The sequence below is a fragment of the Microcaecilia unicolor genome, chromosome 13, assembly GCF_901765095.1.
Source record: "Microcaecilia unicolor chromosome 13, aMicUni1.1, whole genome shotgun sequence".
Taxonomy (NCBI): Eukaryota; Metazoa; Chordata; class Amphibia; order Gymnophiona; family Siphonopidae; genus Microcaecilia; species Microcaecilia unicolor.
Genome location: NC_044043.1, coordinates 53,343,769 through 53,360,432, shown reverse-complemented (window position 1 = coordinate 53,360,432; position 16,664 = coordinate 53,343,769). Strand labels below are relative to the sequence as shown.

Genomic DNA, 16,664 nt, shown 5'->3' with positions numbered 1-16,664 from the left:
AGCGGAGCTGAGCTTTGTGTTTTTAAAACAAAAGAATAGAAGATTAAAGGGTTTTAGGCGCGAACCGCGTAGGCGCGTGCTCGCCATGTCGGAAAAGTTGAAACGGTGTACTGTTTGCCAGTGTCAGGGGTTTTTCTTCTTGCGCGTGTAAATTTTGTTCCACGCCGGGAGTACCGTCCACTTCTGTTTTACCTTCGACTTCGGGCACTCGGTTGTCAGTCTCGGGTTCCTCGCCGTCGCGGTCCGTCTGTTTCGCTGTCCCACTTTACTCCGCTTGTTGCGGAGGTGTCAGGCGCGCTCTCGGGGACAGCGAAAGTGGCGCGAACGGCGGCCATTTTCAATCACCCTCCGTTTTTTCAGTCGGGTGCTCTCTCTGCTGTAGATAAGGCTGCAAGTCCAGACGAACCTGATTCAGGAGCTCTGGTGCGCTCCGGAGTCACTCAGGCAGGGTTTTTTTTCCCCTGTGTTTGTCCTCCGGATGTACCAGGCCTTCCTGTTAACACAGATAGAAATCCATTTTTTTTTTTTCCCCTCTTCCCTAGTCCTGCCCAAAATACTCCTAGGCTGTCTCTCTTTCCATTCGGGCTTCATAGAATTGTTATCTGGCCGTTTGGGCAATGTGGATCTCTAAATACCCATTTTCAGACGTCCAACATAAGCGCCATAGTAGCTCCAAACATGTCTATTCTCCTATACTTAGAGCATAGGTTAAAGCACCTTTGTGCTTGCTTAAAGAATTGTTAAACAAAATATTACTTTTTCCATCAAGCCATATACTTTGCATGGCTTTACATTCAGCAGTTTTTCTACAAGAAATGCTTTCTTTTTGCAGGAAAGTCCTGCGTAAATTGACATAGCTCTTTAAACCTTTCATGCTGTATGTTTTTTTTTACACTAGTCACATAATTTTAAAGCACCACTGGGACAAAGCTGGTACAAAAATGTTTTTTCTGTTGGAACTTCACAGGTCCATGCCCACCAAAGTAGTGAAGAGAGTCATTTTAGAATAATGGAGATCTGTACATGTAGACTAGTCTAAGGCAAAAAAAAAAAAAAAAAATTTTTGGACAATTTTTCTCTCCTGTGTGTCAATCTTCTAATTTTTCCTATAAACTTAAAGCTACGGTACAACTTGGTCAAGGAAGGAGGGGGGAGTTTATTGTTTTCTTTTCAATGCATCTTAACAAAAGCTCACAACTCCCATTCTCCTCCTCCAGCCCCCTCCCCCCCCCCCCCCCCCCCCCCCCAGTTTATTATTTTACTGTACATTCCCACAGGAAAGCTTTAGGAACAGAAGAGAGAGTAGCACTGCTACTTCCAACAGCTATTTACAATGTCTTAACGGTAATACTAGTCTACTCTTTTTACATATTCATAGTTCTTTGAATGCAAAGAAAATACAGAAACTGCTTTTCATAAACCGCTCGATGCAAACCAAATGAACACATCTTTTGGGCAATTCACTGGCTGTACACAATGCTTCATTTGTTGGCACATTTCCAACTTGACTTCAAGCTTAAGCCATCTTTTGTTCCCCTCCCCTCATCAGAAGTTACTCATAATTCTGTTTATTCAAACAGAAAAAGTATCCTTGAATCTGGTAGAGGCAGTTGAGGGAAATTCTGTACTAATTTTCAGATCGAAATACTCAAAGGGATTTTGTTGAGCAGTGTAACTGCACCTTAATGTTGTCTATGTAACCAGGCTTCTAGATCTATGAAAATTAAAAGCAGTTTTCTTGTACAATTCTGCACATCTCTTCAACTCCGCATGCTGACCGACAAAAAAAAAAAAAGAAAGTACTCTGGTACAAGACATTCTAGTCAGCTGCATTATATTTTAGCCTACTTATTTCCAGGCAAGAATGATCCAAAAAACTAGTAAACCTGTAGCATTTATAAGTGTTCTACTTAAAATGCCCTATGCCTCCACAAAATTTGAGACATTCTGAAAATGTTACTTCTACTATATTAAGTGTAAGCATTGTGGATCATCATACATTTGGTTTCCCTGACCTTGCTACTACAAGTATAACTTTTCAGGGCAATGCGCACAGCGCAAGAAGGTTAAGGAGATGTAGGTGCTATGAGAACATTAAGAGGAGTCTGCCCATCCCTTATGGAACCCTCACATTTAACCAATTTTGAAGCCAATTTTCCACACAGATATGCAGGTTAAAGATTTAGAACTTGTTAAATCTCAGCTATAAAAATTTAATATTTGAAATCTTGTAAACAAATAGCAATTCATATGAAAACTGCAATTCAGGCCTAGATTTTTAGCAATGTTTAGTCGGCAACTCATTATTTCTCTATTACGTGGGATAAATGTAAGAGGTACCCAGTGGCTTGGTGGCCTGGGAAGAGCACTAGGGGAAGAGGGTTCACTAAATTGGGCCCCAGCATAACTCTGGTTGGACTGACAATTTAACAGTGAATGGTACCCAGTGGCTTGGTGGCCTGGGAAGAGCACTAGGGGAAGGGGGTTCACTAAATTGGGCCCCAGCATAATTCTGATTAGACTGCCAATTTCACAGTGGATATCACCTTGTTACAAGACAATCTCAATTTGGTTTTGGGAAGGGAAAAGTATTCTTTCCCCCATTTTGCATGGTCTACCATGCAACTGCAGATTGATTATATCCATGTCCTCTTTCTTTCTTCAAGTGTATCTTCTTTACTGGCGTAGTATTCTGCTCTTTTGCCTTTCTGCCGCTTATAAAGCTGGTGGTTCTTGACAATGCCTCAGCAGTAGCCTATATCAATCGGCAGAGGGTAACAAGGTGCCATCTCTGGTGGCAAGAGGCGGAGAGTTTCCTGGTATGGGCAGAAGCTCATCTCACTGCCATATCAGCCTCGCATATAGCAGAAGTTGACAATATTCAAGCGGACTTTCCCAGTCGTCGCACGCTCGATCCATGCGAATGGGCTCTCAGCAATCGAGCGTTTTAGTTGCTAGTACGTCATTGGCTCCAGTTTTCCATCTGTTCGTTTACAGACTTGCGCTTCCTCCGTAGCCTCTATTAGGTCGTCTCCTTCAGAAGATAGAGGAACATGGGAAGCCAGTAATTCTGGTTCTCCCAGATTAGCCTTGACGCTCTTGATACGCGAATCTGCAGCGGCTGAAGGTGATGTCTTCTCTTCGACTTCTGCTATACAAGTCCTTGCTGATTCAAGGCCCAGCTTTCCCCGGCTCGATTTTGTCTTACAACTTGATTCTTCAACGAGCCCGTTTAGCTCACAGGGTTTTTTTTTTATTTCCACCATGCTTCGGTCTCGTCGTCGCTCCACCTCTCTCAACTATTTTCGCCCCTGGAGAATTTTTCAGTCTTGGTGTGCAGACGCTGGGATTGCTCCTTTTCAAGTTTCCGTGGCTCAGATATTTTTCTGCAGCGAGGATTTGATGAAGGTCTGTCTCTTTCTTCACTTAAAATGCAGACGGCAGCTCTATCCAGTTTCAGAGGTCGGATTCGGGGTAAGTCAGTGGCAGTCTTCCCGAGGTCGCCCGTGTCTTAAAAGGAGTTAGCCTTCTTCGGCCACCAGTCAGATCGTTCTTTCCATGTTGGGACAGACTTAACCCTAAAGACAGTGTTTTTTGGTGGATATTGCATCCGCTAGGAGAGTTTTGGAGTTGCAAGTTTTTTCCTGCAGGTCTCCATTTCTACAGTTTTCTAAAGAGCGAGTGGTCCTTCGTCCGGTTCCTTCTTTTTTGCCTAAGGTTCTCTCTCGGTTTCATCTGTCCCAGTCGGTTTTCTTCCTGTTCTGGGATTGGTCTCAGGTACGCACGAGCAGAAGAAATTGCGTACTTTGGATGGTAAGAGAGTGCTTAAACGATATCTCGCAGTCACTGAGGTTTTTCGCCGCTCGGATTGTCTTTTGCTTTTTGCTGGTCACCGTAAGAGTTTGTCAGAAAACCCAGAGTTTGGACAGCACCGTAAGAGTTTGTCAGCTTCTAAGCCTACGTTATCTAGGTGGATTAAAGAGATAATAGCTTCAGCCTACCTCTTGGCAGGCAAGGCAGTCCCAGAGGCTATTAATGCTCATTCTACTAGAGCGCAGGCAGCGTCGTGCGCGGAGTATTCCTTGGTGCCTCCTGCAGAGATTTGTAAGGCGGCGACTTGGTCCTCTCTCCATTCTTTTTCTAGATATTACAGACTTGATGTTCATTGTTGGCAGGAGGCGGTCTTTGCATCGCGGGTACTCACTGCGGTCTTGCTGGGGTCCCACCCGTAGAACTACTGCTTTGTTACGTCCCATCAGTCCAATCCTGGGCCGGTCCGGAGGGATGCTAAGGAAGGAGAAATTAGACCTTACCTGCTAATTTGCTTTCCTTTAATCCCTCCGGACCGGCCCAGGCCCCTCCCTGTTCCAGTTTTCTGTCTGTGTTTCCATGTTCTATTTATTTGTTTGCAGAGCTGTTTTTTGCTAGTTAGACAAATATTTAAAAAAAAACAAAAAAACATTGATCTTCTGTTATGGCCATACCGCTGCTCTGGTAAGGGTATGTGGTGAGCCATTACAGTGAGGCCATACCGCTGCTCTGGTTAGGGTACGTGGTGAGCCATTACAGTGAGGCCATACCGCTGCTCTGGTAAGGGTACGTGGTGAGCCATTACAGTGAGGCCATACCGCTGCTCTGGTGAGGGTAGTCGGTGAGCCATTTCAGTTAGGCCATACCGATACTCTCGTAAGGGTTTTCGGTGAGCCATTAAGATAAGGCCATACCGCTGCTCTGGTAAGGGTATGTGGTGAGCCATTACAGTGAGGCCATACCGCTGCTCTGGTAAGGGTACGTGGTGAGCCATTACAGTGAGGCCATACCGCTGCTCTGGTGAGAGTTGTCGGTGAGCCTTTATTAGAGCACGTTCTCAATAGTGCTCCCTGGTTGCTAGAATTCCTTGGGGCACAGAATGTATTGTTCTTCTTCTTTCTGCTTTGTTATTCAAATACTGAGGCTAGGGTCACATGACCAGGGCTCCTATTGGCTCGCTAGAGTCAGAGTTTTTTCTCAGTCTCCAACCTGCTGGAAGGCGAGCACAACCCATCAGTCCAATCCTGGGCCGGTCCGGAGGGATTAAAGGAAAGCAAATTAGCAGGTAAGGTCTAATTTCTCCTTTTACCTGATGTGAAAAGGGCCCTGGCGGGTGGGAAAAACAGCCCCACTGCTAGCACAGGGCCCTTTTTCCCGCAGCTTGGTAAAAGGACCCCTAAGACCCTGAGGCGTGGGGCAGTAGGTAGGCCCTCTGGCAAGATCCAGGTAGCCAGACCTTTTTTACTCAGGGTACAAATAGTACCTTTGCCACCTTAGGAGAAAAATCTGTATACGTTAAAATGTGTACCATCCCTTCAATTTTTGCCCCTCTGGTTATTAGTTTGAAGCAATAAAGCTTTGTTGTTAAACAAGGCACGCTTGAATGCATTTTTTACAACCTTCTGTGGATAACCTCAATTTATAATTTTTCTTTTAAATCTTCTGCCTTCTGTTTATATGTAGCACATAATCACAAATTCATCTATACCTCAAAAATTGAGAGACAGGCAAACCATTTTTAGTATGAACTGGATGCATACTATTGAGGATGAATTAAAGAGTTACGGTCAGTAGGCTTAGAATACACAGCCGTTTTAAACTCTCCTTCCTCCTTCAGTGGCAAATGTATTCATAGCCAATTTGAAAATACGTCTGAAAGCTTCACTAAAGTGCAATGTTGGTGGAGTTTTATTGATATTTTTCTAATATGTAAGGGCGGTGAAGATGGTTTGCAAAAATTTGTGGAAAGATTAGTACTCTACATTCTATAATGTGTTTTTCAATACGATAGTCATCTTTTTGAAATCCAGTTTTTGGATGTCCATATAGTATTGAAACAAGGGGAGTTTGAAACTGTTGTGTATTCTAAGCCTAGTGGCTTGGTGGTTGTACTTTGAACTGCCTGTACTGGGAAAGAGGACATGGATTTATAAGGTTCAGCTTTTTTACTTTTCTGTCATTTTTCTATGTTTCTGTTACATTACAGCTCCATTTACATTCTGCATTTACCTGTAAGGTTCAATGCAGATCACAATATGATAATCCAGCTCAAGTTAGATACAGGGAACATACATAACCAGAAGTATACATAACCACTTACATTTAAAAAATTAATCCTTTAAATACTGCTTAAATAGAAAAGTTTTTGTGTTTCTTAATTAGTTCACTGTTTCCTGCTTAATTTCTGTTGGCAAAGCATTCCAAATCTTTGCAGTTAGATAATGGACACATTTGTATTTAATACCATCAATGGATAGGTAATTTAGTTTTAACTGACCATTTGAACAAAGACTTTTCCCAGAGGAAGAAATTGACAGAATCAATGTGAATGGCAAAGGTGCAGAACCATGAATAATATTGAATATTAACGTACATACAGTGTTTGTGCTTCTATAGGAAGCCAATTTAGTTTCAACAATGGAGTTGCTCTTTCCTTGTCATCAAGCAGATTACGTATGGTTATGTCCATCAACCAGCAGGGGAGATAGAGAGCACTCAAACGTTCACAGTGCCCTCTTGGCCAGCTAGCTCCACTGCCTCTTCAGTATTCTCTATCTCCCCTAGCAGGGTGGCTGCAGCTTGTTCGAGCTCCAGAAAAATCTGCCGGGAGGTGGTTCCTGGCTTGCCAGTTGTTAACCGGGGTGTTGGAGGCTATAGCAGCTTCACTTTAAAGGCACATAGGTTAGCCCTTTCCCTGCCTTACCCATACCTCTGTGGATGTGGACATATTGCCTTGCTTTCCCTGTCCTTACCCACCAACAGTGGATGCAGGCATATAGGTTCGCCCTTTCCCTGCCTTTCCCACTCATCTGAGCCTCCGGAGTCTTCAATACCTCTGCTTTCCTCACAGCTTTAAAAAAAAAAAAAAGTCGCGTCGCGTTTTAAACGCAGAGACGCTGGAACAGAGGCTTTTGACCTGATTTTCAGCAGGATCGTAGTTGTACACTAGATCCTTTGAGGTAAGAGTGTTTTCCAACTCCTCCAGGGTGGGCCCGTGATCGGGGCGATTTTGGCGCGAAACCGCCATTTTGGATTTTACCGCCGTTTTTCGGCGATGGCTGCGGACAATGTAAAGCGCTGTTCCACTTGTGGCAAGCGCAAATCAGCAGCAGGGCTCTGTAAATCGTGCTGTACTGGCGTAGGAGCCGGCCCGAGCATGGCGAGCGATGTTTCTTCCCGCTCTGAGATGGCAGCGGGCGCCATTTTGCTTACACCGCATGGCGCGGCCTCCGTGGACAAGGAGAGACCTGAGCCGGGTGGGGCACCTCGAGATGAGGTTATTTCAGGAGTGGCTAGCACCGGACAGGATTTGGGGTGCCCAGGGTGAGATTTTCTCCCCGGATTTTGTGCTTTTGCTGCGTAAAGCATACATGATGAAAAGAGCCCTTCCTCAAGGGTCGCCTGAGGCTCCTCTGATTGCCCCCCCCCCCCCCCCCCGATGGATTCTGGCCTGGGACTGCCCAGTGAGGTTTTTTTCCCGGATGCTTGGCCTAAAGATAAGCGCAGAAGGGTTAATTCCCCTTCAGATTGTGGTGCACCTTTCCCCCCCCCCCCCCCCCCCCCCCCCCCCCCCGTGGTCGGGGTGTGAGGATTCGGAGAACTCTGACAGACGTTCTTGGTCTGAGGAACCAGAGTCAGGTGCGGATTTGCCACAGGATCTGGATGATCCCTCCGCGGTGAGGATTTTCCACCGTGATGAGCTGCCAGCGCTTATTTCAGATACCCTGCAGGCCCTCTCGATTGAAGATCCTGACAGTGGCATGGCCTCCTCGGGTAATCCCAGGATGGCTAGTACCAAGAAAGCTGCTCGGGCCTTCCCTTTGCATGACTCCATCCTAGAGCTTGTTTCGGCTCAGTGGGCTGACCCCGAGGGACCTTTGAGAGTTTCCAGGGCTATGGGGCAGTTATACCCTCTGCGTGAGGGACATATGGCTCGTTTTCAAATGCCTACAGTGGATGCCCTAGTCACTGCGGTGACAAAGAGAACTACCCTCCCTGTTGAAGGAGGTGTTGCCCTGAAGGATGTTCAAGACCGTAGGCTGGAAACAGCATTGAAACGGTCCTTTGAAATTGCAGGTCTCACTGTTCGGGCGTCTGCATGCAGCTGTTTTGCTGTTAGAGCCTGCCTAGCTTGGCTGCAACAGGCAGTGGCTCAGCCCGGAGATGGAGCGGAGCCCTTCTTGGATGTGGCTCCGCGGATGGAGGTGGAATTGTCCTTTCTGGCTGATGTCCTTTATGATCTTGTCAGAGCTTCGGCTAAACAAATGGCAGTAGCAGTGGCGGCTCGCCGTCGTCTGTGGCTACGACACTGGGCAGCGGACATGGCCTCTAAGCAAAGGTTGGTGAAGTTGCCTTTTCAAGGACTTCTCCTATTTGGTGAGGAGTTGGAGAAAATTGTGAAAGGCCTGGGTGATCCAAAACCCCAGCGCTTGCCCGAAGATAGGCAGAGGCCTTCCTCTAAGGGTCAGGCGGTCCACTCCTCGTACAGACCTCGCTTCCGTGAAGCTAGAAGGTACCACCCGGGGCGTTCTGCTGGGTTCACTTCACGTGCCCGTGGTCAGCAGAGGAACTCCTTTCGCTCGGACAAGCGTTCCGCAGCCGGTGGCTCAAGACCAGGAGTTCAGGGGCGACCCTCTCAATGATGGTGCGCCGGCCCTCTCCTCGATGCCTGTCATCGGAGGACGGCTTTCCCTCTTTGTCGAGGAGTGGGCCAAGATTTCCTCAGATCAGTGGGTTCTGGACCTGATCAGAGATGGATACAGAATAGAATTCAACGCCCCAGTAAGAGACGTGTTTGTGGAGTCCCGATGCGGTTCTGCCGTCAAACGGGCGGCGGTGGAGGAGACTTTACAAGGTCTGATTCAGTTAGGGGCAGTGACCCCGGTGCCTCCCGCCGAGCAAGGCTGCGGCCGATACTCCATCTACTTTGTGGTGCCGAGAAAAGGTGGGTCCTTTCGCCCTATTCTGGACTTAAAAGAAGTGAACAAGTCCCTGAGAGTGCGGCATTTCCACATGGAATCCCTGCGCTCCGTCATTGCGGCGGTCCAGCCAGGAGAGTTTCTCACGTCTCTAGACCTGAAAGAAGCTTACTTGCACATACCGATTTGGCCCCCGCACCAGAAGTTTCTGAGGTTTGCGGTGTTGGGAAAACATTTCCAGTTCAGGGCCTTGCCTTTTGGCCTCGCCACAGCTCCCCGAACCTTTTCGAAGGTAATGGTGGTAGTAGCTGCTTTTCTCAGGCGAGAAGGTATCAGGGTTCACCCGTACCTAGACGACTGGGTCATCAGAGCAGACTCTGCAACAGAGAGCTTACAAGCTACAGCCAGAGTGGTCTCAGTACTGCAATCTCTAGGCTGGGTCGTCAATATGGCCAAAAGTCACCTGACCCCTTCACAATCTCTAGAATTTTTCGGGGCCAGGTTCGACACAGTCTCGGGCTATGTGTTCCTACCCGAGCTAAGGCGGTGCAAGCTTCAGAATCAGGTCCGTCTGCTCCTGAGGATGCCCCGCCCGCGAGCTTGGGACATTGTCCAGTTGCTGGGATCAATGACAGCCACGATGGAAGTGGTACCCTGGGCGAGAGCGCACCTGAGACCTCTACAGTATTCTCTACTCCGGAGATGGTCTCCTATTTCTCAGGATTACCAATGCAGACTTACTTGGCTCCCTGCGGCCCGACTCAGCATGGAGTGGTGGCTCTCGGACAGCATGCTGCGGCGAGGAATGCCGCTGACGCTCCCCGTTTGGTGCCTAGTGGTAACAGATGCCAGCCTGAAGGGCTGGGGCGCACATTGCAAGGGGAAGCATGCCCAGGGTCTATGGACACCCGAGGAGTCGGAGTGGTCCATCAACCGCCTAGAGTTCAAAGCGGTGTTTCAAGCGCTTCTGGCATTTCAAGTGACCCTGGAAGGATTGGCTGTCAGAGTGATGTCGGACAACACGACAACGGTGGCCTATATAAATCGACAAGGCGGAACAAGGTGCAGAGCACTAGCCGCGCAGGCCGAACTGATTTGCCACTGGGCCGAGCTGCATCTTCAGTGTCTGTCGGCAGCTCATATTGCAGGTCAGAGCAATGTGCAGGTCGATTATCTGAGCAGGCATCAGATCGATCCAGCAGAATGGAATCTGGCAGACGAAGTATTCCTGCAGATCTGTGCCAAATGGGGCAAGCCCGTGATGGATCTAATGGCGACTAGTGCCAATACCAAAGCAGACGGAGAGATCCTCGCTCGGCGGGGTTGGATGCCTTGGCTCAACCCTGGCCTCCGGGTCTACTTTATGTGTTTCCCCCATGGCCCTTGATAGGGCGCCTGCTCTTGCGGATTCGGCTGCACTCAGGAGAAGTGGTCCTCATCGCCCCGGATTGGCCAAGGAGACCTTGGTATGCAGACCTCCGACAGATGCTCCTGGAGGCTCCTCTGCCGTTACCTCTGGTACCGAACCTGTTGACTCAGGGACTGGTAGCCATGGAGGATGCCGGCTGCTTTGGTCTTACGGCATGGCTATTGAGAGGGCGCAATTGAGGGATAAAGGTTATTCCAATAAAGTTATTTCCACTCTCCTGCAAGCCCGCAAGCGGTCCACTTCCGTGGCTTATGCCAGGATTTGGTGCCTGTTTGAGTCTTGGTGTGCTTCCAGAGCCATTGTTCCAATGTGGGCTCCTGTCTCGCCGATTCTGGACTTTTTGCAGGAAGGTGTACAAAAAGGCTTGGCCTATAATTCCCTGTGGGTGCAGGTGGCAGCGTTGGCCTCCCTTCGTGGTAAGGTGGAAGGCGTGTCTTTGGCTGCTCACCCAGATGTGGCACAGTTTCTTAGAGGGGTGCTTCGGCTCCGACCTCCAGTGCGAGCACCCTGTCCAGCTTGGAACCTGGGGCTAATTTTGAAAACCCTGCAGGCATCTCCTTTTGAGCCGCTTCGGCGAGCGTCTGAGAAAGATTTGACACTGAAGGTCGTTTTTCTGGTGGCCATTACCTCGGCGAGACGGGTGTCAGAGCTCCAGGCGCTGTCCTGTAGAGACCCATTTCTGCAATTTTCAGAGTCCGGAGTCACGGTTCGGACCGTGCCTTCCTTTATGCCTAAGGTGGTTTCAGCCTTTCACCTAAACCAGCCCATTTTCTTGCCCTCTTTTTCAGAGGAAGAGTTTCCAGAATCTTTTGGGCAGCTGCACCTTTTGGATGTGCGCAGGACTCTGCTGCAGTATCTGCGAGTTACTAACTCTTTCAGGACTTCTGATCATCTGTTTGTTTTGCTATCCGGTTCTCGCAGAGGGTCTCCAGCGTCTAAAGCCACTATTGCCCGCTGGCTCAAAGAAACTATCTTTTCAGCTTATCTGCTGGCCGGCAGGGTTCCGCCTGTAGCCTTTAAGGCGCATTCTACTAGAGCGATTTCTTCCTCTTGGGCTGAAACTGGAGCACTCTCTCTTCAAGAGATATGCAGTGCAGCAACATGGGCTTCTAAGCTCTCCTTTGCCCGACATTACAGGCTGGATGTGGCTGCCAGGAGGGATGCGCGTTTTGGTGCACAAGTGCTAGCGCGTGGTGTGGCTTGTTCCCACCCTATCTAGGGATTGCTTTGTTACATCCCATACGTAATGGCTTCATCTGCTTGATGACAAGGAAGGGAAAATTAGGTTCTTACCTTGGTAATTTTCTTTCCTTAGTCATAGCAGATGAAGCCATGAGCCCTCCCTGTATGATTGTCTGTATGCTGTGAATCTGTTTTTCAGGTTCTGTTCTAATTTCCTGAAGTTCCTTCCTTGGGAGAAAGTTGGAAAACAATCTTCAGGATTCATGTTCAGTTTAAATTTAGGAGGATGTGTTCATTCCCTCCAGCACGTTTTTTTTGGAGGATGTGTTGATTCTCTCCAGGAGGCGCGTGTGTTCCCCTCCAGTTCTATAAATAGGAGGATGAGTTCATTCCCTCCAGTGTGTTGGGAGGATGTGTGATTCCCTCCAGGAGGCGCGTGTGTTCCCCTCCACTTATACAATAAGGAGGATGAGTTATTCCCTCCAGGAGAATGTGCATTCCCTCCTTTATGAGTTCATGCCCTTGTGATGGGCCATCGTTCGCTGTGAGGAAAGCTCTTGTGATTCCCATTGCGGTTTGCCATACTGCTTTGGAAGCTTCAAATACTGAAGAGGCAGTGGAGCTAGCTGGCCAAGAGGGCACTGTGAAAGTTTGAGTGCTCTCTATCTCCCCTGCTGGTTGATGGACATAACCATATGTAATGGCTTCATCTGCTATGACTAAAGGAAAGAAAATTACCAAGGTAAGAACCTAATTTTCCCTTCCTATTTGTTTGCCTTGCAGATCAATCTAGCTGCAGTATTCTGCAGTCTCTTATATAATATCCTTGAGCAACCAACATTAAGTAAATTACAATAAACCAATTTGCTAACTAAACTGAACTGGATAAAAGAGAAGTATTTTCATATTTTGTGCAATTGCCTCAGTTCTGTATTTCTATTCCTGTGAGATCTCCTTTGAAGAGGAGGGGGATATATATAACTTCTAAAGCTAAATCTTGCATGTTAATATTTGTAATTTTATTTATTTATTTAATACATTTATATCCCATATTTTCTCACTAAATCACTGTTAAGATTCTAAATTTGTGTGATGTTACTTTTTGACAGCTAAAGGGACCCTGAGTGAAGATACTATCAGAGTGTTCCTGCAGCAGATAGCAGCTGCCATGCAGATCCTGCACAGTAAAGGGATAATTCACAGGGACCTGAAACCCCAGAATATCCTATTATCTCATGTTACTCGGAAGAAAGCGAGTCTCAATGGCATTCGCATCAAAATAGGTAAATACGTACCAATCAGTATATTTAGTGATGTCATACAGTTCTAAATTAACTTGATCAAATCAGGGCTTGATTGCTATTCTGAATTTTGCAGCTTTTTAAATCCATTTTTTGTGTGTGCTTTGTGTATATATATATTTTTAATATCAATACATTTTTATTATGAAGTGTTTTACAAAACAGAGAAGACCCCCCCCCCCCCCCTTTGATTGAACAACTCTGCCAAATAAGTCCATTCCTCATGGATAAAAAAAAAACATGTTTGCGATCACTCGACTGTTCTAGATCCCGCGCCACCTTAACACTCAAAAGCCAGTCCTGTAGAGCAGGTCCTTTGCCAGCTCGCCTTCACAGCCGGTGCAGATGAGAGCTTGTCCCCACTCCCATGCTCGGGACAATTACCCCCATGCACAGAAGATTATTGCAACTCAGCTGTTCAAGTGCCTTCCAGGTCTCAGCACTGTTATGAACCTTTTTAGATTTGCCCACCACTGTGAACTCAAAGTCGAAAGGAAAAAGCCACCAGTAATGGGCAGACTGCAGAAACTGGGTAACCTGCCTTGTTTCTTGTTGTTCTCACCAGGTCCTGAAATACAGCTGTCTACAGCTGTCTTGCAATTATTCTACACTATTTCCTTCTCAGAGCGGGCCTTTCTTAAAGCTTCCTTCTTAAGAGAATAGTCGAGAAAAACACACATTGATGTCTCTGGGCACGGAATCACTCTGCAAATCCAGACTCCAATGCACAGTACCACCACACGGGATTCCGACAAACACTCTCCAGTGCTAGGCCCATCCAACATAAAATTACAAATTTGAATGACCACCTGCCCACAGTCTTGGTACTGCTCAGTTTTAGGGACGCCTTTGAACCCTAAATTGTACTAGCAAGACTGTTTCTCAAAATTCTCCACTAAGTCCCAAATAGTGCTATGCTCTTCCTGATGCTGTTGCACTGTGGTCTGCAGGCCCTGCACATGGCTCTCTAGTCATCCAGTCTTGGCTTGCTTGTGTGCCCCTGATCTCGTGCACATCTTGACTAATCTCTGTCAACACTGCCTGAACATTCCCCCTTGCTGCCTTCATTCTGCCTGCAGTCGTGGCACCACCGGGCGATATCCTTCTTGATGTTCTCGTCCTCATTATCAGGATGGAGCAGCGTGTTGTCATCCTCGGAATCAGAGTGCTCCAGTGCAATCTTGCCTGCTGTCATCTGGTCAGTACGTGAACAGCGATCCTTCTCTTCAGAACATATTTAAATCTTTCCAGGTGCTTTCTAGTGCTTATGCTCTTTGCTAACGTGCAGACATTGACTTTCCCCAAAGGGAAGGCATGGAAGCCCCAACATAGGGGAGAAACTTGCAATTATCGCTACCCCAATGGAGCAAAACTCTTATGCGGCCATTCCCCTGCGATGATGTCACTTCCTTCTCTTTGTATGTTTTAACATCAGTGAAGTTTTTTTGCCTTTTTGTTTTAAAATCTTGCAGATCAGCTTCTTCAGGAAAATAGTTTGGTTTAGCAATAGACATGTTTTATTATGAGTAACTGGTTTAGTCAATAGGTTTGACTCTTTCTGCTACCTTTACAATCAATTGTTGAACAAGTACCTCACTTCAAGCATTTACTATTTCCACGATTTAGAAACAAATGTAGAATAGTATGACAGCTAGTGACCATCTAGTCTACTTAGTTTCATTCCTGGTTCAGTGCCATAGATTGCAATTAATATCTAGCTTTTTGCTCTGTACACAGTGAGGGATCTTGTGTGCTGCTAAAACTGGATTTGGAGCCGTACAGTATGAAAGTGATTGTTGCCAGGAGAAAGAAATGTAGATTTTCAGACATTGCTTGATACTTGGATTTATATTTTAAAATAGCTGGTGATCAAATGAGTTGCAGATAGCTCTGCTAGTAAGTGCGGCAAAAGCCTTGTGGAATCATTAAATGTCCTCAGATGGCACTCAAGGCTCCCTTCTGTGCTAGAAAGAAGGGGAACTGAGGCACACTAAACTAACTAAGCTATGCTTCTCTACCGCTTTGATCATATCAGTTCTATGCGGTTTACATAAAGAAAATAACGGGCATACCTGAGGATGTTACAATAAAATGATCCTACGTCAAAGACTATAACTAACTAACTTATTACAAGATATGTATTAAGTATATAAAACAATTGTAATTGCATAAAATAATATTCTAGGTTATCAAAAAATAGAAGTCTATACTAGCAATACAAGAACTTTTCAAATAACCAAGTATTCAACACCTTTCTAAAGCAAATAAGGCCATCAGATAATCTAAGAATAGCAGGGAGAAAGAGGATTGAAAAATTCTTTTATACTTCACTAATCTTTGATGGAAGGTGACAAAGCCCTCTCACCAGGGAACAAATCAGTAAGGGGGGAGGGACCTGGCCCCTCTTCTGAACAAGCAAGTCTGCAAATCAAAAAGGAAAAGACCAAGAGACCACCAAGAAAGCTCCCGGGCCTACCAAACTAAGCGAAACTGTACAGGCTTAAGACTTTTATTTGCTGGAGATTAAGAAATACTGACTGTGTGGACTGCACAGGACACTTATAGGCTCACTAAGAAGTCAGATGTTCTCGGTCTCCCGTCAGCTGGTGGGAGTTCATAAGCCATCAGTCTGGACCAGTCTGGAGGGGCTATAGGAAAGCATATTAGCAGGTAATTAGCAACTAATTTCTCCTTAGTTGCTCATATAAATTGTTTGGGGTAGGGTGTAAAAATGGGGAAAATGTATCCTGTGTATCCTATTGGTGGGAAAATTGTATTCTGAACTTTGACGTGGCTAAAATAGTAGAAAAGACACACAAAAAAGGCACCTTGCATAGTTCGTACAGCAAATCTGATGTTCCATTCCCTTAATTATTGAGGATGCACCTTAGATTTTGGTGGAAAATCCTGCCCTTTCTCCTAACAAACGGTTTAACCTGTCTGTGCTGAAAAAAATTGCTACTTTAAAAAAAAGTGCACATTTTATGAATAGTTTTAGAAATGGTTATAATCAGTTTAAATGAAGTGGTTTTTGTATCAAGTCCTGGGTTTCTGCATCCCTCAGTTTGCTTTTATAGCATATTGATCAGGCTTCAAACATTGTTCCATCTCCCTTGGGCATAATGCTTTATAACAATATTTTCTGTTAAGCTGAATAGTGCTGTCACAATTATTCCTCATTTTGAATTACAGTAATAGAAATTCAAAGTGGATAGAGACAAAGGCCAGATATAGAAATGTTAATTTCTGTAGCATTGATTTTGTTCTCATGAGGATGCTTTTCTTTCTTGTTAGCGGACTTTGGCTTTGCTCGGTACCTGCACAGTAACATGATGGCTGCCACTCTGTGTGGGTCCCCCATGTACATGGTGAGTTTCGTTATGCTGTACCTCTCAAAATTGTTTGAGAACAGTGGTGGAGTGGAGGAGTGGCCTAGTGGTTAGGGTGGTGGACTCTGGTACTGGGGAACTGAGGAACTGAGTTCAATTCCCACTTCAGGCACAGGCAGCTCCTTGTGACTCTGGGCAAGTCACTTAACCCTCCATTGCCCCATGTAAGCTGCATCTTTTAGAATGTATCCCATTAATTCATATGAATTATTCCTTCAAAACTTTCTTTACCGTAATCACTAACCTCAGGGTAGGAAAAGGCCTCAGAATATTGGAGTAACTGCATCAAAGCTACTCTCCTTTAATCATCAGCTAACACACCTCCCCAAATTTCTTTAAAGTGCATAATAATGACCGACATCCCATTTTTCTCAGGAATATTTCATCTATTAAAATGGAACCATTCATTTATACA

The 16,664-nt window shown here is 46.0% G+C and overlaps 1 protein-coding gene across 4 annotated transcripts in view; it reads left to right on the top strand.

Moving 5' to 3' along the window:
* ULK2 (unc-51 like autophagy activating kinase 2) overlaps window positions 1-16,664 on the top strand; it is a 219,040-nt gene that overhangs the window by 43,363 nt on the left and 159,013 nt on the right. For all 4 annotated transcript variants that reach the window (XM_030222096.1, XM_030222094.1, XM_030222095.1 and 1 more), the window contains exons 6-7: window positions 12,669-12,842; window positions 16,155-16,228. In XM_030222096.1, coding sequence (XP_030077956.1) covers window positions 12,669-12,842; window positions 16,155-16,228 — 248 coding nt within the window. The remainder of the gene's footprint in view (window positions 1-12,668; window positions 12,843-16,154; window positions 16,229-16,664) is intronic.